Source organism: Taeniopygia guttata, chromosome 13 (genome assembly GCF_048771995.1).
Source record: "Taeniopygia guttata chromosome 13, bTaeGut7.mat, whole genome shotgun sequence".
Lineage (NCBI taxonomy): Eukaryota > Metazoa > Chordata > Aves > Passeriformes > Estrildidae > Taeniopygia > Taeniopygia guttata.
Window position 1 is genome coordinate 1,475,374 of NC_133038.1, and position 27,999 is coordinate 1,503,372.

The 27,999-nt window shown below is 48.8% G+C and overlaps 1 protein-coding gene and 1 long non-coding RNA gene across 7 annotated transcripts in view; one reads left to right on the plus strand and one right to left on the minus strand.

The window, feature by feature from the left end:
• Positions 1–27,999, plus strand: part of TCF7 (transcription factor 7) — a 70,918-nt gene that overhangs the window by 36,099 nt on the left and 6,820 nt on the right. For 2 of the 6 annotated variants that reach the window (XM_030284124.4, XM_030284125.4), the window contains exons 4-11: positions 13,251–13,383; positions 16,391–16,481; positions 20,923–21,009; positions 22,686–22,796; positions 23,012–23,174; positions 23,377–23,484; positions 25,563–25,611; positions 27,131–27,203. In XM_030284124.4, the coding sequence (XP_030139984.3) occupies positions 13,251–13,383; positions 16,391–16,481; positions 20,923–21,009; positions 22,686–22,796; positions 23,012–23,174; positions 23,377–23,484; positions 25,563–25,611; positions 27,131–27,203 (815 nt within the window). The remainder of the gene's footprint in view (positions 1–13,250; positions 13,384–16,390; positions 16,482–20,922; positions 21,010–22,685; positions 22,797–23,011; positions 23,175–23,376; positions 23,485–25,562; positions 25,612–27,130; positions 27,204–27,999) is intronic. The other 4 variants (XM_030284126.4, XM_030284127.4, XM_030284128.4 and 1 more) reach the window with 3 other exon arrangements.
• Positions 23,676–27,995, minus strand: LOC115497123 (uncharacterized). The gene is made up of 2 exons (XR_012058193.1): positions 25,457–27,995; positions 23,676–24,624 (listed from the first exon to the last, which is right to left on the minus strand). It is a non-coding gene; the product is annotated as an uncharacterized lncRNA (long non-coding RNA).

Consider the following 27,999-nt stretch of genomic DNA (forward strand, 5'->3'; position numbering starts at 1 on the left):
GGGTCTAGAGCACAAGTTCTGATGAGAAGAGGGGCTAGGGGGCCTCATCCTGGACAAAAGGAGGCACCTTCTTGCTCTCTACAGCTCCCTGACATGAGGCTGGAGCCAGGTAGGGATCCATCTCTTCTCCCAATAAACAAGTGGTAGGACAAGAGGAAGCAGCCTCAAGTTGCAGCAGGGAAAGTTTCGATTTAATATTGGGAAAAAATATTCACCAAAATGGTTGCCAAGCCCTGGAAGAGGCTGCCCAAGGCACCCAGGGTGGAGTCACCACCCCTGGAGGGATTTAACAAACGTGTAAATGTAGCACTTGGGGACATGGTTTAGTGGTGGCCTTGCCAGTGCTGGGTTAACATTTGGGCTCGATGATCTTCGGAGTCTTTTCCAACCTAAACGATTCAAGACCTGAATGAACACCTGCCAGCTCTGGAGATAATGTTGTGTTCTTGGCCTTAGATGAGATAAATCAGTGGGAAAACTTCATTGACTTTGGCACAGGCTGTATCTTATTTTCAGTTCCCTGAATCCAAATTGTTAATATTTTCCTAAAAGTGTTTGGAGATGCCCCAAACACTTCAGCTGGGGACATACAGAGTCACTTGTTCTGAGATGGTGTTTCCTTATAAATCCCATCAGCTGGGTCTCGGTTCAGTTTGGGGATTTATTTCTTCAGAAAGTCCCAAGTTGCTTTATGTCCTGAAATAGAGGAGAGAGACAACCAAAGAATTAAAGGGAAGATGTTATATTAAGCATGTCTTTTAAGAAGAAATTTCTTTATCTGTGTAGCACCTCACGTAAAACCGAAAGGTATAAAAAAGTGTAATTCTCTGTAACCCATAGGATTTTTACCTTTTCCATTCTGAGGAGCTTAGATGATGGCCAGAAGATAGATGGGCTAATTTTTTAATTGCAGACTTCACTGGGAAGAATGTAAATTCTAACCCAAATGTGATAGTGTTTTAATTGTTTTTTTTCAGCAAATGTACAATCTATGGGTAATGTAAAGAACTTTTAGTATAAAAAATGCAATATTAATATAGGATTTAATCATGTGACAGTGTTCTGAAGCAAGGACTCTTTTGCCTGTGTATCATTGTCCTGGTGGCAAGAAAAGTTTTTCATTCCCAGATTCTTTTGAAAGCAGATGTGGGACACATTGACTTCCTGCTCAAGCCCTAAGTAATACCTAAGCTTAAAAATGTCAATATAGGCATGTGGAGGTTGTATGCATACAGGTGTGGTAGATGTTTTGGGTTTTTTTAGTATAATATATGTTGCCTGTAACCTCTGTTCCATTGTTCAACAAATACAGCTGTCAGTTACTGTAATAGATCAGAGACCATGACAAGTAAGTTTAAAAAAAAAAAAAAAAAAAAAAAAAAAACTGTGTTACAAAATGACCTGCAGTTAAATGGCTGATCTCTGGTGCTGCATTGAGTTAGTTAATTATCTGGTTGGGAAAAAAATCTGTGCCAGAAGCTTCATGTTATCATCTATTCTTCCTTCTTCTTGAAGTGTTTTCTTATTTTCATCTAGATGGGTGTAAAAGCTGGGGCAGTTGTGGATCTGTTTGCATTTCATGGAAGCAGCTGGCATTTTGGTGGCACCGTGGTGGCAATCACTGGGGGCTGCTGGTGCAGGCAGACCTGGCACTGTGCCCCTGTGACGTACTGGGATGTGCTGGGACGCAGCAGCTGCTTGCACATCAGCCCCCTGGTCCTGCCTCCTGCAGCACGGACTCCATACACACCCTTCTGTTTGCTCAGTTCTGCTTTGTTTAACTTTTCTGGAAAACCTTTTCCATGGAGTGCCGTGTCGCGGCTGACCTCAGGGCAGGGCGAGCTCCCAGGGCAAGCTGTGTTGGAAAACAAGTCTGACCTCAGCCAGCAGAGTTGGTACTTTAGCATTTTTGCCCTTCACCACCTCTGTGAAATGGTGATATTTCACTCTGGGGTGATGGGAACAGACACTTCCCCAGGGCTGCTTTCCCCAGTCAGGGTCAGGCCACCAGGACCCTCTCTGTGGTCAGCCAGGGGTACAGCCCAGCAGAAGATTGCTCTTGCAAATGTCACCAGAGATGAGAATCACAGCATGAAAATACAAAGAAAGCTTTGGGATGAACGTGGCTTATATCTGGGTCTTCTGCCTCCTGGGAAGGTCAGTGAATCCAACAGGACTCTGTCATGCGCTTAAACTTCTCCCAGCAAAACTCTGGTGAAGTTTGGTGCACCCTATGAAGACTTGTGGATTTTCTGAAAAAAGTAAATAATGTGGCTGAAAATTCCTGGCCCCGTGCAGTCCTGGAGCAGGTGATAAGATCCCCAGGAAGAACTGCATCATTAGAACCCTACTAAGCCCTTGCAGGTTTGCTCCTCTTGCTGCCTTTATTCCCATGAACCCCAAACTCAAAGCAAAACCAAGTTGAAAGAGAAAAGTTTCATCAATTATTTTTCTCATCAAAACCATATGAAATTTTGACTTTCTTATTTTTTCATGTGAAGCCTTTCATCAGTCCTGCCTTGTGAATGTATGATTAGCCAGTGTTAAAATGAAATCCAAGACTGGGAACGTTTTGTGTGATCTCTGGTTTCGAAGTGACAATTTTTCATGTCTGACCTAACCAGGTTATCCCTGGGCCATTGCTGACAGTCACTTTCATAAAGCCATAGCTTGGTTCTTGGTTAAAATATGTTGAGAAGCCAGCCTAGACATAGCAAGATTCGTTTATTATTTTTATTTTAGCATAAAAAATAAAGTTTGCTGCATTTATTAATAGGCCAAGTCATAATGCCCATTATGGCACCTTCTGGCTCTGTATTTGGCTGTGTTTGGAAAATGAGACTTTCATCCAGGCCCTGAAGTTTGGAAACCAGCTCTCTCCAAGCTGCTTTCCATACTGAGACACAAAGATGAAAATAATCTCATGACCATCCACTCCTGTAGTAAAATCTTGTGCAATTAAATCTATGAATCTCAATACCTGAAAAACAGGATTTGATGACACATGACAAGAGCTGAGTTAAAATATGTATGACTTACTACTGGCACAGTGGGTAATCTTTATCATCACGAGTGTGGAGAAGATGAAATCAAGGCATGGGGTGGGGATGCACAGCACCAGAGTTACCTCATATATTCTCACCCCCTACCTGAACTTTAATTCTGAAAATGAGCCCCAGAAGTATTTCTAAAAAGACAATTTTTTTTTTTTTTAGTGGAAAAATATCTGTAAAGGTGCTTTGTATGGAGTCAGGGGATGCAGTGGTGCTTAGTGCATCACATCTCTCTTGGTTTGCTAACTCATTACCTGGCTTGTTGTGAGCAATTAGGAGATTGAGGCAGCAAAGCTCTATGTTCCCCTTCAGTCTGAGTCCAGCTCACAGGATCAGACCTCTCCATCCTAAATTTCATCCAGGAGCCTCTTCTCCATGCTGCTGAGGCTGCCAGGATTAGCTGTTGAGCATTTAAACTGCTCCTTGTTTTATATCTCATAGGAGGTAACATTTAAGGAACTTCTAGAAGTCAAGTGGCAGGACAAGATTAATTAGGATTCCTTTCTAATCCTAATTACAATGATATTTGCTTCCCACGATAGGAGTTGTTCATTATCATAAGTTTGTTTCTTTAGTCTGTCTGCTTCCCTCTCCCCAACAAAAAAAAAAGGTTAAATAATATTTAATATGTTTTTGCAGTCATTAAAAAAAATCAACTCTTTTTAATCTGGTAAAAACATCAGATGGGCAGAGGAGAAACCCATTCAATTCCCTATTAATTTCCCTTGCTCTCTAATTATATGCAAATCCACCAAGCCCAGGTTTTAATTCAGCTGCTCGCATTAAGAGATCAGAGGAAGATTCAAAATGGGAAAGCAGAGTTTGACGTGTCATCGGGGGCTCGTATGAATTTGACTGGAAGATAAATTCCACATTTTAATTAAAATGTTTATTCCGCTCTGCACAATAATGCTTGCTTGCTTTCAGAGGAAAAAAAGGGTATTAAGCATTAAAGGAACTAATTCCTCCTATCGAGAAAATTAGGATTTCTCTCAGGCAGACACAGGGTATCATCCAGGATTAGCAGCTGTAGCATTCTTTGTAAACATGTCACCCTTGAAAGTGAGCAACAAGGAAAGCTGCTATCGCCTTACTGCTGCAGGGTGTCCACAGAGCATCCCTTTGGCTCCAGAGGGGATTATCTTCCCTCCATGGCCCCCACAGAGCCATTTATCGTGGAAACTGGGAACTGAATGTGAGTCAGATTAGGATAATGTGGGGGTGGCAGCGGGCAGCTCGCCTCTCTCCGTGCCAGGATCACCAGGGGGTTTGGGGGTCCCTGTGGGGAGAGATGTCCCTCACCACAGCCCTCACCCATCTGACTTCACTGGTTGGCAACAGCAGTGCTAGGGAGGGAGTGACATCTGTCCCCAAGAGACCCTGGGGAAGGCTCAGAGCAGCATGGCTCATTCATTCCTGGCCATCCATGTTGGAAATGTGCTTGGCATTTGTATAAATTTGAAGGGATTTCACCAGAGTAGAGAAATGCACACTCATGAAAAGAGGGTGAAAAGAAAATAGGGACTATAGTGCTTGCCAGGAAGGGCTGACAACTGTCCCTTCCCAAGCCTATAGACAAGGGGCAAATGTCCTATGATAGATCTCTTGTCCAGGCCCTGGTGTGACAGGGGTGGCACCAGCAGGATGTTGTCACCCATGGTGGCCTTGCATCTTGGCACCGCTGTGATGTGGAGGGGCAGGTTTCACCCCTCTGATGTTTGGTTAATCGAAACGTCTTAAATCACATCACTGTTTTTAAGGGGTTGTGTTTTGTAAACGCTCCCACGCTCTTTCAAGTACATGGGCTGGTTTTGTATTTGTTATAAATGGAAAGAGAAAACACAGCCAGCAGCCAGGACCCCTCTCCTCATGCCCAGGGATTCTGTAAGCAAATATTTGCCTCCAGAAAACTACACAACACTGGCACCTGCAGGGTTCTTGTTGCTGGCAGATGGCCCCAGAAATCTTGCAGGTTTTTCCATCTGCTGCTGCAAGCACATCCTTGGAGAGGAGGGATCTTAGAATCACAGAATGGTTTGGGCTGGAAGGGACCTTAATTGTTCCACCTCCACTACCATGGGCAGGGACACCGTTCACTAGACCAGGTTGCTGCAAGCCTCATCCAACCTGGCCTGGAACATTTCTGGGGTATGGGGCAGCCACAATTTCTCTGGGAAACCTGTGCCAGTGCCTCACCACCCTCAGAGGGAATAATTTCTTCCCAATATGTAGGGATGTGACAGCCAGATGCCAAGCAGCTGGGACTGGGGTTTGCAAATAGCTTCTCAATGCAGATGAAAATTCTTGAAACAAGCAGCAACAGGGATACACATGGCTCTCACAGTGCAGACCATCAGAGTTTCACCAAACCTTTGCACCCTGAGGTTTGGCTGGACCTGGTGCTGCCAGGCACATGGAGAGTGCCATCCCTGGTCCTTTGGGAAACGATGTCTCAAGTGTGCCCACAGGGCAAGCCTTGCCTCTGTGACATGTTTTTTGTTTTGCTTTCTTCCCTTGCCCTTTTGGACATTTTTCTCATTAATTCTGGGTACCAGACCAACCACTTGCCTTTGAGAAGTGGAGTGAAATAAAGGAGGTCAGATACTATCAGCCTCCACAGGTCAAATGGGAGCCTCAAGCATTACCGGTAACTCCAGGGTTTGCAGGTTTTGATTCAAATTCTCAGAACCACGGGGCATGATGGGGACAGAGATTTTTTTTTTTCCCTGTAGCCCAGAACACCAGAGAGCCAATAACCAGGGATGGATTTTTCAGAACTAGCTGGGGGTTGATGCAGCCCCAGAATTAAATTGCCCTGTTTTTTTGGGAGAGACTAGCAGGGGTTTGGTGCTGCAGTGGCCCCTGGGTTATATTGCCCCAGCATTTTGGTTCCATGAAGCCAAATGTCACCACTGCCTTTAGTGGGAGTGGCACACTGGGACTGGAGGGGGGTGCTATCCCCTCCTGAGCAGATGCTTTGAGCATCACAGCAGGAGCATTTCCCAAGCATTGCATGAGGGCACTTTCTGCAGGTTTCAGGAGGCATCTGGAGTGAGGTGGCTCTTCTGCTGAATGGAACTGTAAACACTGTGTGGTGATGTCTAAATTTCATTTTTTGGGTCTTCCACCTCTCTGGTATGTGGTGTAGCTGCCTCCACACTTGTCCCCTGTGACCCTAAGAGAGCAACCTCTGAAGGGACTTTTCATCTTTATTTTTCCATGCCTTTATTTTTTAAATTTTCAGGAAGAACCACCTACATCTTTCTCTTAGAAGATAAATACTTGAGAAGTGAAACAGCTCTTCCTGTGCCCGTAAATGGTGAAAAACTCAGCTTATTTCCCCTGCAGAGTTTGACTGAAAAATAATAACTATTATTGCTTAAAACCAGAAACCAGTAGCAGCACTGAGAAATTTTGGAAGGCTTTTAAGTTCTTTTCCTGTATTTCCCCCATCACTGTAAGTGTTCATGGGCAGGTTGGATGGGGCCCTGAATGACATGGGTTAGTGAGTGACATGTATCTGCCCGCGGCAGGGAGTTGTAACTGTATTGTCTTTAAGGTCCCTTCCATCCCAAACTGTTCTGTGATTCTGTGATTAGTGCACATCGTGCCTGGAGCTTGGTCACCCCTCTGAGTGCTGGGACACAGAAGGTGTGAAATGCCAGGGAGCTTGTTCTCTGAGGCACATCCCAGTCACAGGGGAATCAGGATCAGGGGAGCTGACTTTGGCCACTTAGGCAAGCACATCCCCTGGAATGTGCAAAGAAGATCCAGGCTACCCAGGTGCCTCATCAGCATTAACAAAGAAGAGCTGGATTTTACAGAAGCTGAAAGAAATCAGGGGGAAAGGGAAGAGTTGGGGAAATTAATACTCCATCAACCACAAATGTGGAGTGCAGGGATTAAAAACCAGAGTGAGGGCAATGTTTGGATAAAAGCCTGAGCCAAGACAATATTTGCCTGTATGGTGATATGTCTCTTAAACCAATCATCTCCATGTTGCAATTCATATGCAGAATTAATGCAAAAATTAATATCTGGAAATTATTCCTTTCCTCACCATCTTTCTGCCACTCATAAGCATGTCAGGGCCAGCCAGAGGTGGGTGCACAGGGCAGTGGGACTCTTCTGGTCTTGGGGATGAGGTCTCTGGAGGAGCCCGTGGTTGTGCTGAGGGTAAGAACCAGATCCAGCTCTGTGCCACAGCCACGCTTGTTGACCTGGCAGTGGCCAGGAAGGTGCTGCTGCTGTGCTGCTCCTGCAGCCAAAATTTGGCTCTGCTGGAGGGGCGCAGGGCTGGATGAGGGCAGTGCCTGAGCATGGGTGGCTTTAACTTTCCCTGTTTCCTTTCCTCTGCGGCAGCGGGCTGGGGCGCTGGGACTGCAGCAAAAGTGAGAAAAGAGAAAGAAGTGTGCTGAGATGAGAAATGAGTCGATGCTGCCTTTGCCTGCGGGCTGCCGAGGGCTCTGGCCCCGGCGCGTGCAGCCAGTGCCAAAAACGGTCTGCAGTGGGTACTTGGGGTGATCTTTCATCACAGCCTCTCCTGGTGTAACACCGCAAGGGGTGAAGGTGTCTGCTGACACGGTCTGGGGCCCTGAGCTGGGAGGTGTTACCAGAACTTAGAGTGTGCAGAGCTGGCTTTGAGTCATGGGCTCTGGGTCCCAGTACCCCAAGTGACAACGTTCTCCTGGCATCTGATGCTGTGGGATGTGCCTAATAATGTCCTTAATCATACCACAGAATCACAGGTATGTTTAGGTTGGAAGGAACCTTAGAGATCATCTGGTTCTAACCCACCTGCCATGGGCAGGGACACCTTCCACTAGACCAGGTTGCCCAGGGCCTCATCCAAGCTGGACTAATGCCCCCATCCATCCCTAACCATTTGCTAATTTGCATTGATTGGAGGGTAAAGAGCAAAAGGCACAGTGCCCCCGGTCACAGGTAGCTTCCCCAGCAGCGGTGCATGCTTGGTGCAGCCTGACCTAATACCTTTCTCTTTGTGGCACAATGACTAATTTTGCTGTGAAGAGGAATTAATTCCTCATTGAATCAGCGACAGCAAACCTTGGTAGGTTTTGTTTTTCATAGCCGACACGTCGACTCATCTCACTCTCTCTGAGAAGTGATGTCAAAGCAAACACGTATGGGGCAACTCAGGGCTGGACTGCAGCCTGCAGCTCCTGTGCTGCACCCAGGCACCCACGCAGGGCAGAGGAGCACAGAGAGCTGCTCAGAGCTCAGCCTTGGGGGATGCTCCCAGCAGGCAGACACACAGCACAGCCAGTGGCACAGGGCTCTGGGACTGCCAGAATCCCCTCTGCCATGTGGTGATGGCCACCAGCCTGGCACAGCGGCCAGCCCCAGCTCCCTTCCCTTGGCCAGGCCCTTCGCTGCACGCGGGCCACTGCTGGGCTGGCCCATGGCTCTTCATGTCTGTCTTTGGGGCTGGCAATGTGGGAAAATTTGAAAGTGATGTGAGTAATTTCACCTGGCTGCGGCTGGGCTCCCCTGTGAGGCAGAAACCGCAGAGCTCGCCCTGGCCACCAGCTCCTGCTGATGTGGGCTGCTCCCCGCACACCTGGGCATGGGGCACCTGGCTGCAAGGTCACAGAGGGTTGTGGGGCTTTCCTCTCCCTGCAGGCTCCTCTGCACCCATGGACACACAGGACTCCCACAGTGCAGGGTTTTCCAGCAGTTTTAGCTCTTGGGATGTTGGCTGATCTTCTGGGAGCTGTGGTTTGGGCAAGGCAGGCAGCATGCTGTTATCCTCCATGGGGAGCACAGCACCCCTTGAAATCACAGCCCCAAAGAAAATTTAACAGCATGAAATTTAATATTTTTCACTATTGGAAGGGACAGTAGAGTTAAACTGCTTTATTTTAGTTTTGAATTCTGGTCTTCTACCAGAAAATTAATTAAATTCATTCCCATCTATAAAAGCAGTGGTGGAGCCCAGCACTGGTGGGATGTTGGGATCCTCAACAGCAGCCCCCCAAGCACTGTGGTGTGACCACTGCAGCTTTTAATACCTGTGTTCAGTTGTAGCAAGGAATACTTTTCACAGGTTACAAAACATCCTCTTTTTTCTTTTTTTTTTTTTCATTTCTTTCTTTTCCTAAACTGATCCGAGCATTTTCTGAGTTAAAAACTCAAAGTTTTACCAGCCATGGAAATTTTTTAGTTTGATCATTTCACTCAAATTTTGGCTTTTGGCCTTCTGTGCTACATTTTGCTAAGGTTAGCTTTAAAGGTTAACAGAAAAATCCTCCATCAAACCAGCAAAGTAAAACTACTCATTTTTAGCATGTCATGACTAAATAGATAAGTCTTTAAAAAATGAATTAAAATACTTGCTAATACAAGGTGCTTTCCAGAAAATGTTTGATTATAATCTCATACCATTCTCTAGTGAAAACCCCACATTTTGATTAAAATCATTTATAGTTCAGATCAACCAGCAACATCCCAGCAGCTTGTATAACCCCACTGCAACCTGTGGCCAGAGCATGTGTGATGGAAAATGGGAGCAGAGGCAAAGGATGTTGAGCCTGATCAGGCACCTTGGAGCCAAAATATACTGAAATTCCAGTGGTGAGGGTGATCCTCATATGCAAGATGCACTGGGTTTGCATGTGCTCAGAGGAAAGAGAGTTTTCTGTCTGGCCTTGAGATCCCATCACAATCACACACCCAAGGCTTGGGTGGGGAGATCTAATTTTGCCTTGCCAACAATTAATCTTTCTTAACAATTAATGCTGCTGTCTTTTCTCTTTGCTCCTCCAGTTGCCTCTAATTATTAAAGTCACATCTTGGCTTCAAGGAGGGATCTTCTTCCCTCAGTTTGGGTTTTTCAGTCACTTTCAGGGAGGTTGGTGGGATGGTTGTTGCTGGCAGGGGGATGCACTGCAGCAGCAGGGGAGGAGGGGGCAGCGCTCACATGGGAGCTGGGCACTTAGCAGAGCTGCAAATTAGCAAATTGGAGAGGGGGAAAAAGCCCTCCAGGCTTGCAAACCCCATCCTGCTGCTCCATCCCCTCTGGAAATACCATTCTGCAGTTGCTGTAAATATCTCCTCATCTGCACACGAGGTCCTGGCTGCACAGCTCGTTCCCCAACCCATCCTCAAGGGGCTGTGCTGGAAGAGGTGAGGCAAAGCTGTCCCCCCATGGCTTGCTGAAGGACAGGAGGTGACAAATTGATGTCGGGGCCATGATGTTTGGCACCAGCAATGTTATTTCTGGTGGTTGGGTAGTGAACGGCTCTGTCACTGCAGTTCTGGGCTGTGTTGAAATCCAGGAGACAAAATAAGATGCTTTACCAAACCACAGCATGTCCCATGATGTCCTGACCAGCAGCACCCAGTGTTCTCCCAGGGGCCCTTCTGAGGAACACCAAACCACTGCCCTCGTGTCAAGCCAATCCTCTTGGGAGAAAACATTTACATCAGGTTGACTTTATGGCATAAAACATTGTCTGTTGCTAAGCCCTGGCTTTGAAAAGCCTCTTAAGGTTCATGTGCTGCAGCTGATTTGCAGAAATGTAATCTAGACCTTGCAAAAAATGGGGAATTGATCCTCTTTCCCTGGCATATGGATTTCTGTAAGCCAGGTGTGGTGTCATAGTGCAGCTGGGGAGGACCAGGAGCTGCAGTCATGGCCATGGGCCACAACCATTTGCAGCTGCAGTCTTTGAACCAGGATCAACATGGAGTTTTCTCTATTTCGAAGTACTTTTGTGCAGCATTTCCTTCTTCCCTTAATTTTTGGAGATGGGCTCCTGTAACAAACTCCCTAAGGGAGGAAGTGGAAAGGGGGATAAATAGCCCCTTGCAGAAATTTTTCTTGTCTCCTTGTTGGCCATCCTTCCCCACCAGATTTTTATGGCTTTAGAGAGTAGAGAAGTTTTTGAGTGAGGCAAGGGCAAATGTAGAAGGGTCATGGGGAAGGCAGCTCTTCTTACTGGTGCAGCATGTTGTTTTCCATCTGAACTGATGGAAAAACTGACTAATTGAGCTGCAAGTCTTGTTGTACCACCAGGTTACCATGCTTTACTCTAACCACATGTACTCCCTGCTTTCCCCTGGGGAGGTATCCTGCAGATCAACATTCAGAACAGTTCATCTGCCTTTGGAGCAGTCTGTGTCTTCTGTGATTGCTCTGAAAGCTGTTCACAGTTATCAGGCAATGAGGTTGGCTGGTGAATGGTGCTGTGCTTTGGATCAGGCATGAGGCAAATGGGAAAGAAAATATCTGCCCTACTTTGAACAGAAGAAATGCTTGAGTTGAGATTTTCAAAACAGCTCAACTCTGAGCTTGTTCTGCTCCAGTGTCATGTTAGAATGTACACGTAGAACTGCATAGCACTCATTTAGGCTTTGTGGCTCTTAAATAAGCTAAACCATAGCTAATTTTAGAAATATCACTGAAAAGCTCTTCTTCATCTCATTTCATGGCTAAGAATAGAAAGAGCTCAGAGCTCCAAACGTGTGTTTAACTAAGCAGGAACCAGCCCAGTGCTGCTCTCGAGGGGAAAACCACATAATCCATGTCCCTGCTGCAGGACAGGAACGCCTGTACCACACCAGTTTGTGCTGGGAAGGGGGATTACATTCCCACTACCCCACTGTATGCAGTAAATCTACACCTGTTAAGCATCAGGAATTAGGGTTTTCATTCATTCTTAAATGCAAACCTGCGTGCCTCTTGGTTTTTATTTGCATGAGCAAACCTTTGTGGGAAAGGCAGATGTAAAGCAGTGTCTCCATCAGTCTGTTTTCTTTTCCGCTTCATGGGTTTCCTCCTCAGAGCAGGGATGTAAAACACAGGACTTGCCCAGGGCTCCCAGTTCACTTGGAGCAGCTGGGATGGGTCTAGGACAGGTTGTTCAGAGCCAGTGTCTGAGTCTGTGCCTCCCTCACCAAAGCCAGCCAGAGCCTCTCATTCTGCCTGAGCAAAATCATTACCAAAGTGGAAGGCACCAGTGAATTGAGTCCAGGGATCCTAAATGACTTGTCAAAAGTCACACAGCAAATCATCTGTAGACATCCCAATGAGACTGATGAAAACTGCCTGGCATGCCCAGCTCCTAGCCCCTGGAGAACTGTCTGACCTGCTCTGTTCCCAGACTGACCCTGTTCTGGAGTGCTGTTAGTCCTGGTTTCTTTCGTGGATTTATCTGGGACAAATCCTAGTGTTCCATCACCAAGATGAAGTCAGTTTGGATTTAAGGGCAACCATGGGCGAAACTGGGCATGTAGGAAACAGCACGAGACGCTCGGGGCGAGGAGGCTGCGTAGATGGCAGTGTGTGTGTGTGTGTGTCTGTGTCTCTGTGTCTCTGTGTCTCTGTGTCTGTGTGTCCCTTGCTGCTGTGCAGCTCTTCCATGCAGGTTCCCTCACTTACCTGCAGGACTGTTGTGCTCACCAAAAGGCCTTTTCCAAGGTGCTGGGCTCCGACAGACATGCTGCACGTAACCAGGAGCAGCTACAAGAGGAGACAGATTTTTCTTTGCTTACTTTTCCTGGATTTTTTGCATCTCCAGCATTACCTCAGCTCCCTCTGGTCCTTCTCCAGCACTGGAGCTCAGACTAACTGGGATTTCAGCCCAAGGGCTAACTGGTGACCATGTTCTGTTTCCAAAGACATTACCCTCAGCGTTTAATGGGGGCCTTGGCAGTGCTGGGTTGAAGGTTGGACTTGGTGATCTCTATAAAGTCTTTTCCAACCTAAATGATTCTGTGATCCTGTATCTGTCCTTGTATGACAGCCCTGATTAAGAAAGCTCAAACATGACTTTCACAGTGATTCCTTCATATTCACTGTGAAAGTCCAGATTTAGACCCTGTGATAGTCCAGGACAGAGAACAAGAGCTTTGTATTGGGTAACAGACTTGGAGCATTCATCCTGGAGTAAAAGATACTGGAAATTAATGCAAAAAAGTTTGAAAACTTCAAGCTGTTTTAATCTGTTTTCCACTTATCCAAGAAATCACCTCCAGCTGTTTTCCATGAATTGGGTTTTGGGGTTTTTTTTTGCAGGATGCTGCAGTGTTTGTTTAGTAATTTGTTCAGTGTTTGTGTAGTGTTTTTAGCTATTCCCAGCTTTGCTGGCAACAGCAGGACTGCAGAGGGCACTGGCTGCCCTTGCTGGTGGATCCTGATGACTTCTGAGTCCTCTCCATCGTTGTGTCTTGCAGTCCAACAAAGTTCCCGTGGTGCAGCCGTCGCACGGAGTGCACCCGCTGACCCCGCTCATCCCGTACAGCAACGACCACTTCAGCCACGGCTCCCACTCCCCCCACCTGCCCGCTGACATCAACCAGAAACAAGGTAATGGCAGCCTGGGACCTGTGTGCTGGGAGGGGCTCAGAGCTGGAGACCGCTGGCACCTTCCTGGTGCCAAATCCATGAGAAAAATCAGGACCTTTGGTCAGCTGGGACGTTGCTTAGCAGGAGGAGGTTATTTGGTTTATTGGCAATGCTTTGTGATCTGGCCGTGAGCAGTCTGATACCAAAAGTGCCAGCCCTGCTGGTGGAGTGTGCTCAGTTCTCTGCACAAGCTGTCCTGCACCTTGAGACCACACCAAAGCCTGCACGGTAATGCACAAGAGTCAACCAGAAAATGGAAAGTAATATTTCCTTTGACTCATACCCAAACTGTTGTCAGGTTGTCATTTTGAGAAAATAAATGCTTGAAACAGAAAATATTTTGACTAAACAGGATTGGTGTCTGATAGTTGGCTGGATTGTGACATGTGTGTTCCCATAGCCACATGTTATGTGGTTGTCACCTGGTTTGGCTTTTTGTGTTCCTTTGTGAGCCCAGGCTGTGTCAATTGGCTCATGGGGCTACAGAGGAAAGTACAGTATGCTGATGTACTGTAAATACATGTATGTGTTGAGGAATTCACCCCAGTCCATCATTCCATCATTCTTCATGGCTTACTGGCAAACTGAATGTAAAATCAAAAGTTTGTCGACCTTACCTTAGTGCAGAACATCTGTTCAGATTACCCAGTTTTTTAGACAAATCTTGGCTTGATTTCATAGGAAAGCAAGCAAACTGTCAGTTTTGTGTCAAATTGCATTCAGGAAGGAGGACAGTGTCCATCAGAGCCCAGAAGCCAGTGCCAAAACAGAGGCACAAAACCAACTGTTGTGATTTGGGCAAAGGCCTCCACCCAGGAGTGATCCAAACTGTCCCAGAGGCATCAGCTTCACAAAGTTAACATTGGTAAAGCAATGGGTTATTGAGGATGCTCTTGGCTGATTAATCCCTGAACCTGGAGGTCACAGCCTGGACTCATCAGGGATGCTGATGAGTAGGATTTAGGTCTGGTGTAAGGGATACCCAGGCACATCCTGGTTGTCTTCCAGGCAGCACACTGCTTATGCCATCAGAGCATAATAAACTCACTAGAAAAATGGAAAGAGTTAACAAAATGAACCTACTAAAAGCTCAGGTAAAGAGATGAGTCTGAGAGAAAGCGAGCAGAAAGGCAACCCAACACACCTTCCCCACACTGCCTCTGCTGTACCTGGCAGAGCTCTGCCCCTCCAGGAGCTGTTCACCACGAGCCGCCTCCTGGGACTCACTGTCAGCCTGGGAAGCCCTAAGTGACACAAGAGCAGCTCACCCAAAGGCAGAGCTGGTTGTAGCCCTCTGTGGAGGCTACAGCTGGCACTGGAGCACTCCCTGATCATTCAGCTCTGCTGTGGGTCAGTCATTCTAGGACATTGTCCTTGGGCTGCCCACCTGCAGCCTCAGTGCAGGCTCTGTCCAGTCTCCCCTTCCCATTTAGCCTGTACTTCTACAGACACAGCGAGTCTGTCTGTCCCAGAGACCCTCCTTGTGCTGTTCAAGGAAAGGTTCAGCCCATAATGCTCAGCTGGGTCTGGTCTTTGTGGTGCAGCTGTGATCACACATGCCCATGCCTCCTACACTGCTGGGGCAGTTTTCTCCCCTGCTCGTCCTGGATGTGCCCCATCTCTGTTTTCATCACTGGAACAGCTCCCATTATCACCCGGTGTAAGTGCTTGAGAGGCACTCTCATACTCATTCTCCCAGCAGCCCTTTAAAGTTTCTCACAGTAGCCCAAGGACACACAGACAAGGAAATACAAGCAGGAATTGTGAGTCAGTGGCTGGTGGCCCAACCACTGGGCCAGCAAGAATAACTTGTGCTCTAACTTACGCAACTGGTACTGTTGGGGGTGCAAATCTGAGGATGTTCCACCAGCTGCCCTGTGCAGGCCTGCTTTTGTTTGACCCTTCATGGACTACTGAGTCCCACTTGAAGGAAATGTGTACTAGGTTATATATTCCTGTCAGGTTATATATTTATTTTAGCTGACTCCTAATAAAATGCTTAGATCTGGTTGGTATCATTCCTAATTAATCAGGTATCATTCTAACACCTAGGAGAAGAATCCAGGTGCAAGTGCTTGCAACTCATCACCAATTTAGTCCATGCATTTATCGTCCAGGATGGCTACTTGATAATCCCTGCTGCCAGTTTTTGTCTGAGGCTCGATAGCAGCCATCACTACACCAGGCTGCTATCAGAGCTCAGCCCCAGCACCCCTCCAGTTTCCCAGTGCAGGGGTCAGCTGGAGGCTGGTTTTGCCAGCAGCACCGTGGCTGTCTGAGTCCCACCCGCAGCCCCAGGCACACAGGATGTTTTCCAGCCCAGCCAGGAACGAGCAATGCTGCGGCTGTGTCCCCTGGCCATGCTGCCCGTGCCAGCAGCTTTGAAGATCACACAGGGATTCCCCATGTGAAGGGTGAATTCCCAGCTGGCACCATACCCACCTCCATAGCTCCTTGGCACCCACAGAGCTGCAGAACAATTGTTTTGAGCTCAAATTGCTTAAAATTAAGTTGGAAATGATTGCCTGCTGGAGCATCCCCACTGCCTGCTCACGGGAGGTCCTGCAGATGACTGATGGAGAGGGAGCATAGGAATGGCTTTGACCATCCACTGAGCACCTGAGTGGGCTCTCTGGGAAAGGCAGAGGGATGCCTGGAGTCAGCCAAATCCTTACCAAAGCACGGTGCTCCTTGGCCTCAGGGTGGCATGGAGCAGCTGTGATGCTTCTGCAAGAGCGAGATGTCTCCTCCACCCCCCGTTAGGTTTGTGATTTTGCAGCAGTGTGGATGACCCACCATGTCCCCACAGAGAGAACCATAGCAAACACCATCCTGCCACTTGCAGGTGGCTATTTCATGTAGCTGTCCCCAAGTGCCCGTGGATGAAGCAGCCAGGGGGTTGGGAGCGATCTGGGCCACCCAGAGAGTGCAATGCCACGTTTAACTCCTCTCCTTCTCCCTCTTCCAGGAGTGCACCGTCCTTCCCAGACCTCAGACATCCCTGGTTTCTACCCCCTGCCCCCCGGAGGAGTGGGCCAGATCACGCCGTCGATGGGATGGTGAGTGAGGAGGGCTCGGCCCACCAGCCCCGGCCCCGCGAGGTGGGGAAGGGTCCCTGAGCCAGCCCAGCACTGCTGCTGCTCTCCGTGACCCCCACGGTGCCTTCCCCCCGCTCCTCCCCTCCTGTCTGCCCTGTGAAGAGGGAGGAGAATTTATCTCTGTCTTGGAGGTGGGAGCAGACCCATGGAGGGGCTGAAGGCTTCATCATCCGTGGAGAGGGGTCACACCCTGCCCAATCCAAAACTACCTCCTGCTTTACATCTGTCTGTGTGGATTAGGGAATCCGGAGAGAGCTTCCTACTCACCCCTCCTGATCACATCAAAAGCTTCTTTTTTGAGTAGGAGGTAATTTTCTCCCTCGCTGGACTTTTCAGCACAAACAGTGCTTTCCCTGAGCACACCACCAGCACGGAGTAATCCCGTGGGATGCTCCATCTGCCAGGCCACGGTGTTTCTTGGGATGTGATACACAGGGAAAAAGTACATCATGGCAGAGACTTGCCAGGAAGCAACCCTGGTACCCACAGCCTGGCCACAGCCTGGCCAGTTGGTAACCACTGCCCCAGCAGGCATGGGAAGGGAGAGACCATGAGCTGGAGCTCTCCCCAGAATGTACCCCCTGCGTGGGCCAGCCCTGCAGAGCATCCTGCAAAGCACAGCCTGTTGGTAAACCTGCCCCAGGGACACAAGTTAAAAATACACCAGTGTGTTCTCTGTGGTCATTGCCACTGGCTTTTGTCCCCGTGACCATGAGCACACTGAGAGAGCTGCCATGTGGGCATCATCCTCAGATTAATATTTAATCCCCAGTGATGATGTAGGGACATGGCAGAGGCTGGCAGGGAGACTGGTGGCTGCAGGTGGCAATTCAGGGTTGCTGGGCTGGGGCAAGAGTGCAGGGCTGGTGATCACAGGGACAGTGGCCAGATTCCCCAGTGCCAGTGGATAAAACCCTGGCAAAGCCCAGCAGAGAGCTTCGGGTACAAGAACCTATTGCAGAGTGGGAAAGGGGAAGTTTCTTAAAGCACAAAGTAAAATGTTAGCTTTTGCTTTGTTTTGTTTATGAATTTCATGTTCCAGATATTTAACCACAAGGAAACAGAGAATGAGGCCTTTGATACAGAGTCTGGCTTCAAAGAGATTGCATTTTGCCTTCTGTGCTAAATCTGCTACTCTTGGTGATGATTTAACTCCTCATATGATGTGAGTCATCCTCAGGAAAAACAAGGACTGGGGTGACTGTGCTGTAACATGACAGAAACAGTTGGAGTGGGGAGAAAGGAGCTTGTTTGTCAAATGGAAGGTCCACTCCTGGGTTAGGATGATACTCTTCAGTCAGCCCTGGGCTTATGAAGGGAGGCACTGAGCATACAGACTGGCTTTTTATGGAGATTTTGTGGGGCAGTTGGTGGTAGAGAGCTTTCATGGCTGAGAGCTGCTCCAGCATCCGTGGGGTTTGGCATCCTCCTGCAGCCTCATCAGATGTCTTCATTAATGGCTAATAAAGCAGATACGGTAAAGCAATAAACGGCCTGACATGCAGAGAGTAGCACCTCGAGGCACGTGTGTCTAGTAAAGCTTTTGCTCATTCTTTTCCTTGCCCAAAATATATGGAAGAGCCCCAAACCCATTTCTGGAGTGCCCAGACCTCACTGAGGCGCAGCACGCCGCTGTGGGTGGGTGCAGAAGCACTGAAGCCTGGCAGGTTCATGGCAGCAGCAGGGGCTGTGTGCCAGGGATGGGTGTTCTGGGGATGGTCATGCCAGGGCTGCATCCCAGAGAAGCTGTGGCTGCCCCATCCCTGGAAGTGTTCAAGGCCAGGTTGGATGGAACCTTGAGCAGCCTGGTCTAGAGGAAGGTGTCCTTGCCCATGGCAGGGGACTGGAACTGGATGATGTTCAAGGTTCCTCCCAACCCAAACCAGTACAGGATTCCATGGTTGTGCTGGTGCCACCAAGGAGCTGCCAGGCCAGGGCAGCCACACATGGGAAGCAACTTTTCCTCCACAAGCTGGCAGGCAGGAGCTGGGCACAAACTGGTTTTGTTCTCACTTGGCGCTTCAGGAGGAGGAGCTGCAAACACTGTCTCTGTAATTAAGCTGGGATGACAGTCAGATAAAAGCTTCCAAGAGTCCAGTCAAGTGAGTTTTGCTTATGGGAGCCTGGCAGTAAACATTAGCCAGGAACCTGCAAATCATGTCACTCACCTGTGCCTGGGGCCGAGCGCGGTGGTGCCAGGGCAGCCTCTCCTCCACCATCCCAGAGCCTTTTTCTGAGCCACCCCCATCACCAGGAGATCCTCTGGAAACAGGCAGAGAGAGCTGGGGTTGTCCAGCTTGGCCCAGGGAGGCCTCAGAGTCCTTTCCCATACACAAAAGGAGCTTATAAAAAAGAGGCAGAGGGACTTTTTATATAGGCAGATAGTGACAGGACAAGGGGGAACAGTTTTGGACTAAAAGAGGAAGGTTAGATCAGATGTTAGCAGAGGGTGGTGAGGTCCTGGCACAGATTGCCCAGAGACATTGCAGCAGCCCCATTCCTGGAGGTGTTAATGGTTATGGTCAGTTGGACAGGGCTTGGAGCAGCTGAATTTAGTGAAAGGTGTCCCTGCCCATGGCAGGAGCTTGGAATGAGATGAGCTTTAAGGTCCTTTCCAACCCAGACCAGTAATTCCAATATATGGGCCTGTAACTGTGCACTCCCAACGATCAAGAACTGATTTTGCAGTTGCTTTAGTTTTCATGTCAGAGGGACTTTGGATGAAGCTGCAAGTGCCTGACTCCATTCCTATCCCACTGCCCTGGCCTCTGGAGTAACCCAGGTCCCTTCTGGATTCGCTCCAAGTGTTTTCTCGGCCCTGGGGCAGCCGCCTCCAACTTCAAAGGCTGTTTCAGTTTCCCGGTGTGCAGCAGCACTTGGCTGTTTGTTGGTGTGTTTATACCCACCAACATCTGAGGGGTCTGAGAGGGCTTCTGCCTGCCAGGGTGTAAACAGCCCTGGCTGCCTTTCCTGCAGACAGACCCTGCAGATTTCAGTCAAGCCAGGAGGATTTGAGACAGCAGCAGGAACAGGAGCCTCCTTCCTGCTCAGTGCAGCTCTGGGGCCTGGCTGCTGCCCCGCTGTCATTATTCCTCTTCAGGGCAGAAACTTCTCTTTAGCCCTGAAAAATCCCAGGCATCCAGCAGTTTGAGTCCTTCACGGTGCACCGCATTTAATGATAATGGACTTTTTGTGGAATTTTTTCATCATTAGAGCTGAAAACAGCTGGTCCTGGGTTTAGGTACAGCTCTGTGCAGCCTGGCCAGAAGAGCATGAGTACCAGCCTGAATTCCAGCACCCCATTGTGCCCCATCCCTGGAAGTGTTCAGGGCTAGGTGGGATGGGGCTTGGAGCAACCTGGTCGAGTGGAAGATGTCCCTGCTCATGGCAGGGTGGGTTGGAATAAGATGAGCTTTAAGGTCCCTTCCAAGCTAAACCATTCTGTAATTCTATAATCTCTGTTTCCATGTGCAGTTTTAGGCTAGAAGCATCTTTTGGCAGGTTTGCAGAACAATACAAGGTATTTTTGAGCTATTTCCATATGAAAATGTGGGGGTTCCCTTGCTGGGAACAACAAGGAACTTCCTGCATAGTTATTTTACTATCTCAAAAATAATTTCCAGCCCCAGGTCTGATACATGTATGGTCCCCAGTATGAAACAGCTTTCAAAAAGAATGCAGGACTGAGCTTTTGGCTTCTTTAAAGTTGATGGGAGTCCTTAAAAGGGTGTGCTGAGGAAATCAGAGCATTCCTGAAGCACAAAGGCAGGGTAGCTACCTTCTCTCCAGGCTCCAGGAGTCTCCTGTGACTGGGGCATCACAGCATCACAGAGCAGGTCCAATGTCCCTGCTCAAGCAGAGTTGTTCCAGAGCACATGGCACAGGATTGTGTCCAGACAGTCCTGGGATATCTCCAGTGAGAGAGGCTCCACACCCTCTCTGGACAACCTGTTCCAGTGCTTGCTCACTGCACAGTAAGGTAGTTTTCCTCATATTCATCCTCCTGGTGCAGCTTCTTATACATCACACAGAGAATCTGAGCAGGCTTTAATTTTTTATTTTTTGTCACACTGTGCTCTTTTGAGCAACTTCTTCTGTGCAATAGCCACATCTCCTGATTTTTCAGCACGCCTCTGCACTTTACATTGTTACCAGGTAAACTCAAAGCTGCAGCGTTAGTCAGTACCAGGGGCAGAAGGGGTCAGAATTGGATCCAGCCTTTGTAGGAAGGCCCAGGTTCTCTCAAAGTAACATCCAAAGCCCACACTGCCCCTCACGCCTAAGGGACATCGAGTGTCCACCCAACCAGGGGCATCAGTGCTCTGAGTCCCGCTAGCAAAGGGTATTTAGGAAATACCACGCAGCTGTGGATACTTTATAGACTCTTTCTTCCTGATCCCAGGCAGAGCCAGTCTGTCTATCCGCTCCCGTCATGTGGATTTAGACAGCCGTACTCGTCAGCGCTTTCTGCTGGGGCTTCTTTCTCCAGGTGAGTATGAGCTGTGTCAGACAGGGCAGCTCAGCTGGTCGTGCAGCTTGCAGTTTGTGCAGCAGGAGCTTGCAGCAGACCACAGCCACGCAGGGACGGACACGCACCCTCCCCAGGGCAGCCACGGGGAGAGAAGGAGCGTTTAGGCAGTGTCTGGTCCAAAGGGTGCTCAGGGGAATACTGAGGATGAAGGATGCACAGCGGTTGGGTTTTATTCAGCAGTGCTCTAAAGAGTCAAAAACTCCAGCCTTCAGCTCAGCACTGGGAAAATGGGGTGGAATCCGTTGCTCAGGACTTTGCTCTGTGTCACTAATCCTGAATGTGTCCCTGTTGCCACCACTGCTTTGCTCTGCAGAGATGGATCTGGTTCACTTGGTCTTAGCTGTAAAAGCAGGACAGGAGGGGGCAGTGATTTGCTGCCCTCCCATCAGAACAAGTAATTTCTGTGAGATACAAACACAGCTTCTGCCTTCGGATGAGCAAAATGCATCCACTGTGGATGGGAATCACTGAGCCCAGCTCTTCCAGGCGTGCTGCTGGGAAAAGCCCTCCCGGCTCCATAGGGATGCCAGGGCCACACTAGCTTTTGCTTCTGCTTCATGTTGTCCTGAAGAGCTGTTAGTGGAGATTTCCCACAGGAAAACCATGCAAACCCTTGCTCAGGTGAGCCCTCAGCCACACAGAAACCCAGATCCATGCAACCCTCGATCCATACAACACCTGATCCATGCATCCCTTGATTGATGGAGCCCCTTAGCCTTGCAGAAGAGGGGAGGGAGTGCTGCCAGCCCTCCTTTCTTGCAAGGTATCACCCATGCACAGCTTCCAAAGGGAAGGCAAGAGGAGCTAACGGTTCCCTGTGGAGCCCCAGCAGCCTCCCCGAGCTCCTGCCTGCAGGATTTTGGGGTGGATTTTGCAGCACTGCTGCAGCCGAGAAAGTACACCTGGTCAGATAAGGATCAGACTGTGCTGGTGGATTAAATTAAACAGCTTTTCTTTTTGTGCCAGCATATCTAATGAACAGTTCATCTCCCATGGGCAATTCTGCCATCTCAAGCTGCAGTCTTAAAGTGGCAAGCTTGGCAAAGCTGACTTTGCTGGCTTTGTCCTCCAAAACTCCGGAGAGAGCTAATGAAGCCTGAGAGCTAATGAGACCTCTCGTGATCTCAGCCCATGTTGTGGAGAGCATTGCTTAGGCAAGGTGCACCTCCTAGAGTTGCAGTAGGGTTCATGTTCAGACTTAGTCTGTTAAAAGAAAGGTGCAGGGTGGTCCTAATCTCTCCCATCCAAACCCCAGGTTGAGTTTGTTGTTCCTTTCTGCAGTGCTAATGAGATACTGCACCAATAGGGATGTGAGCAGCTGGAACTGCTGGGTGAAAGCACCCTTGATCTCGGCCAGGCTGGCTCCTGCTGCAGGCGGGTCCTCTCACTATGGCACCAAATCCGTCCCATCCATGTGCCCACGGCTTGACCAGCCATGCCACAAGGGTGCCCCAGGGGTGGTGGGCACTGCCTGCCCCCGCCAGCCTGGCAGCACCGCAGCTTTCCGTGTCCTCGCTTCCCGTCTGCTTCGCCCGTCAGAGCGCTCCGAGGGACGAGGGACGCCTCCCGGCCGCAGCCCCGCCGTGCCCGGCCTGGGCTGCCCTCGGGCTCGGCTCACCCGCTCTCCCTTGCAGGTTCACTCACCCGCTGATGCTGGGCTCTGGCATGCACACCACCGGCATCCCGCACCCCGCCATCGTGCCCCACTCCGGCAAGCAAGAGATGGAGCACTACGACCGAAACATGTGAGTGGGGAGTGCTGGCTCAGCAGTGGCAGCACCTCAACACTCATTTCATTTGTCACTCTCAGTGCTCAGATGGGGGCAGGATGGATGAACGCTGAGCTGTGCATCTGAGGAGCAAATCTCGGGCCCCCCACCTGCTCGTGCTGTTGGGCTGTTTTGGGGTTGAGTGTTCTGCTGGCTCTGATGCTGACAGCCCCTCCTTTTGTCCCACCAAGGAAACCTCAACCAGAACCAAAGAGAGAGAAGGAAGCCAAGAAGCCCACTATTAAGAAGCCCCTGAACGCTTTCATGTTGTATATGAAAGAGATGCGGGCAAAAGTCATCGCGGAGTGCACCCTGAAAGAGAGTGCTGCCATCAACCAGATCTTGGGAAGGAGGGTAAGAGCTCACAGGGCCCAGTGTCATCACCTAGTGCCACATCCCTGTCCCTTACAGCTGCTATTAAGGACATTACAAGCATCAGCTTCAAATCTGGATGCTGTTATCCCGTGGCTGGATATGTCCTGGGGTGGGGTGGCCGTGGTGGGCTGGGCTGGGAGGGGACAGTGGGGCCGTGCTTCACTGCTCTCTGTCCTTGCAGTGGCACGCGCTGTCCCGAGAGGAACAGGCCAAGTACTACGAACTGGCTCGCAAGGAACGGCAGCTCCACATGCAGCTCTACCCCGGCTGGTCTGCCAGAGACAACTACGTGAGTGCCACTGTGCTCGGACCCCCACCCTATGGCGTGGCCCAAAGTGGCCTGGGGGGCTGGCTGGTGTTTACCAACACCTGGTCCTGGAAACGCCATTCCTGGCAGCACAAGAGCCATAGAAATTCACATTTCAGGAGTATTTTGCACACCCTTTTGGCTTATTGCCTGGCTAAAGGATGAATGATACAGCCCCCAGCAACCACAAACATTTATTTGCTTATTGTCCAAGCAAATACAAATAGAAAGGAAGAGAAGCTTTTGAGTGCTGTGGATATATTTCTGGAAATGTCATTTTATGGAAACAAATGGCTCTGTGCATCTTGGACAGCAGCTGAGGTACCTGTGAGGGTGGTGAGGCCCTGGCACAGGCTGCCCAGAGAAGCTGTGGATGCCCCATCCCTGAAGTGTCCAAGGTCAAGCTGGACAGGGATTGGAGTAACCAGGTCTAGTGAAAAGTGTCCCTGCTCATGTCAGAGGGTTGGACTAAACACCCCCCAAAAACAGAGGGCAGAGATGACAGGAAGCCCCCAGCCCACACTTTGATGGGCACACATCTGGAGGGCATCAGCATTGCTGAGACAAATGGCACCATTTTCCTCCAAGGCAAGCACATCCTCCATGGAAATCCCAGTCCTGTATCATTTTCATCTGTTTCCTTGGGAAACCAAGGGCTGGTTCCTCTCTCCAGAAGATAGATGGTGGGTTCCAAAGTGCATATTGGTCCTCCCAGAACTGTGAACCAGCTGGTTTGGGTGTTGTGGTTGTTGGAAGAGATGCTTTTCTCTCCGAATTTGAGCGGGGATGAGGAGGAGGAATGTAGGTCACTTGTGCAGCACGTGATGCAGATATCAGGCAGGAAATACAGTTGCTCCCCCACTGAAGGAAAAGCTTACCACAGCTCAGAGCTTTCCACCTTCACTCAAACCACAAGAAGTCATATAAAAAGTCACAGGTCAAAGGCAGCCCTGGGAGCTGCCTGCACCACACAGCCAGATTTGCTTCCTTGCTGCTGTGCCCTCATTAATCAGCTCATTAGGGGACGAGGGGAGGTGCTGCATCTCGTGAATCAGAGAGGCAGTTTGGGGATAAAATAGGACTTTTTTATTAATGAAAGAAGAATGAGAGATGGGTCCAGAACTGCAAAAGCACCAAAATAGATTACTATTACTTTAAAATAAATTTCCATGGATTTCCTAAAACTTTCTTTCCCATTTGGAATCAGGGACTATCAAGAACCAGTTTCAGTTTGGGTATAAGGTGCCACATTAAAGCATGTTTTGGAAATAGGGAAGCTTCTAAAATGGACCAAGTGCTTTTTAGAAACATAAGGAGGAGGAATAAGAATATAACAGGAGCATCAGCTATTGATCATACTCTCTCCATTGCATGCAGCAAATCTTGTTTAATTATTTTACTCTGATTAAATGTAGTAATTAAATTATCAGTTCATTAATTAAAGCAATAATGGGTGGGATCCCCAGGTGAGCTGCATCAGAGTGGGCTGAGGAGTTCTGGTGGGAGCTGGCAGAGGTGCTGAGCAGCGCAGGCACAGGCACAGGCTTTGTTACAGCTGGTTTACATCCACTAACATTTTCCCTCACACTTTCTGACACAGCCTGCACCATAAATCTGGGTCTTAACTGCATTTGCAGCATAGCCCTGGACTCATGAGCCAGGGCACAGAGCAGTGTGTTGGGAAGAAGCTGGAGCAGATGTGAGGGTAGGGGTGGGGACATGGCTGCCATCACCTCTTGAGTTTATTGCAGTTTCTAAATATGCAAAAATATCATGCAAAGTGCTGAGCCAAAATTCCTGTGGTGCTGGATCCAGGGGTATTGGAGATGAGGGTTAATCCCTGAGAAAAGGCACAAGCCCAGAATGAATTCATGCTGTGCAGAAGCCATAGCAAGTGCACAAAAACACATTTGGGTTTCACTTACTTGAAACCCAACTCCTAAGAGGATCTTACCTGGGAGGCAGCAACCATCCCCAGCAGCCAGTCCAGCCCCAAAAACCCTGCACATCTCCCTCGGTTTTCTGGAGCACAGGTAACAGCCTTTCCTTTGATCTCCTAGGGGAAAAAGAAGAGACGAACACGGGAAAAGCAGCAGGATTCCAGCTCGGGTAAGTGCGTGCAGCCTGGCAGCTGTTCCTGCTTTCCTGCTCAGATGGGAGAATCCAAAGCAGTTGTTGTGTTTTACCATGTTTGCTTTTATTCTCCAGAGCTTAACTACAGAAATACCCATTCATTATTTTTTTCAGCCATGGTAAATTAACATTTCTGTGACTTTTTAATAGACGTGTTTGGTTTAGAACATGGGTAGTGTGTGAAAACTGAAAAGATTGGATTTTGGCAAATGTATAACTTCATACAAACTATCACTGAACTTTGTCTATTGAAAACATCCAAGGTGAATGTCCCCATCAGACCTACAGATGATATTAACTAAAGAAAACTCCTCTCAAATGCATCCATATTGTGTGTGGGATGAAATGTAGTGGCAGGACTGAAGATCATTCATGGGACTACTCCAACTTTGGTTGGCATTTAAAAGTAATGTACAGTTGAAGCAAAGTCATACTGAACCCCACCTCCCTGTAGCACCCTGCCCATTAGAAAAGGCCATTTTGTCAGATTTCAGCTGGTCACAGACACATTCCCATCATTCAAGGCTATTCATGTGCCAACTTCTGAAGTACTATGCCACATCAGGAATAAATATTACCTGTACCAATAAATATTAGTTTAAAAGGGAATCATTATCAAGAGATGTGTCCCAGTAATGCCTTCAGTTTAATTAACACTTGATCTCATTCAGTGCCGAGTCTGATAAGAAGAATACAAGCTTTTAGGCCTTTATGTGGAGTGCACTGTATATTTTTATATATCCATATATATGTCTTGCCTGTGTGATACAAAAATTATAATTTTGCCTGTTACAGATTGAAAACCAACTACTGGTTGTACACAACGAGACATTGATTGTGGTTGAAAGAGAGAGGCTGAATCCAGCACAGAAATGTGCTATTCCAATCTCATTCACAACAGCAGAGAAAAACGCTATGTGCCAGAAAGCAAACAGGGCTTCACCCTAATAAGTCCTGTAATTACACAGTAAAACAGTAACGTTTTAGGAAGGCGGTGGAGAGCTTTTCCATTAAAACTGGAAGGGGTATGATGGGGGCAGAGTGGAATACCTGGGCTAGGTCTCCTTGGTGCTAACTCTGCTTTCAGCCTGCTTCTGCGACGTTTCCTCCTCTTTTCTCCGTGTGCAGACACTGCTGGGCAGGCAGGGAGCCAGGAGGGTGCAGATACAGGAGTCAGGCATCGCCTCCGGGATTTGGCAGCTTTTCCAGACTTCAGAAATTTGAAGAGCTGTGAATTTCCCCGTAATTGCCCACATTTCTCAAAGCTGTTTCCCAAACCACCTCCAGCTGCCGGCAGTGATCACTGATATTTGCCTAACGATCACTTTTTTCCAGGTGGTGCCAGCGCCATTCTGTAGCAGAAAATAATGGGATTGTAGTCTGTTAGTCGTGTGTTGAAGTGGCTAAAATGATGTTGCCTCTTTTCTTCCTCCTGCTGCTCTCCTCTTTGTGCCTCTGCCTTGCCCATTCTGGCCGCGCATGCTTCTGTGTTCAGATCCTGCCTCTCCTAAGAAATGCAGAGCTCGCTTTGGCCTCAACCAACAAACGGACTGGTGCGGCCCGTGCAGGTGTGTATCGGCATCTCCTCCTCGCTGCTGGGTGTTCCTGGGACAGGGTTCGGCTCCAGGTGTGCTCCTGCAGCATCCCGGCTCCAGCGGGGCTGCTCCATCCAGCAGGGATGGAATGTGCTCTGGGCATCCTCACTTTTCCCAGCTGCAAGGGTCAGGCTGTACTCTGGGTTTTTTAGCCCTTCTGGGGCAGTGTTGGTTTAGTGCTGTACATATTCTTCAGCTGACAGACTTCCCTGGTCTTAAAAGTTTACTTCCAGGATGGAGACCTCTGGGACACTTACATGAGGCTTTTTTTTCCTCCATTCGTGCTTTCCAATCACATTAGTGGCACCCTAGGGCCAGCAAGTGAGAATTTAATGGGTTTTTTCCTACTTATACTGGGCTAACCATGTATTTCAAGATCCAGCTCTTCCTGATCCTGAAATTTTGCATTACTTGCCACGGGTGGGGTGGGACAGCCTCAAGCAGCAAAACAGAGCAGTGCTGTGCTCCTCAGGCTCCCGAAGATGGATTTGGTCAAGAAATAGTAAAGTTCACTTCAACCAAGTGCTGCTGGGCTCAGGGGGCTGCAAAGGCAGCCAGGCAGAGAAAGCTCCTGGGAGCTTCTGGATCTGGGTGCCGGAGCACAGAGAGACTCCAGCTTAGACAGACATCTGTAATTTGCGTTTTACACCAATGCACGAGGGAAAAGGTGGAAGTAAAGTACTGCTTGATGTGTTCCCTTCAGCTTGAAGTGACTGAAATCATTTAATTGAACCAAGTCTGACCCATACCTTGCTGCACCCCAAGCTCC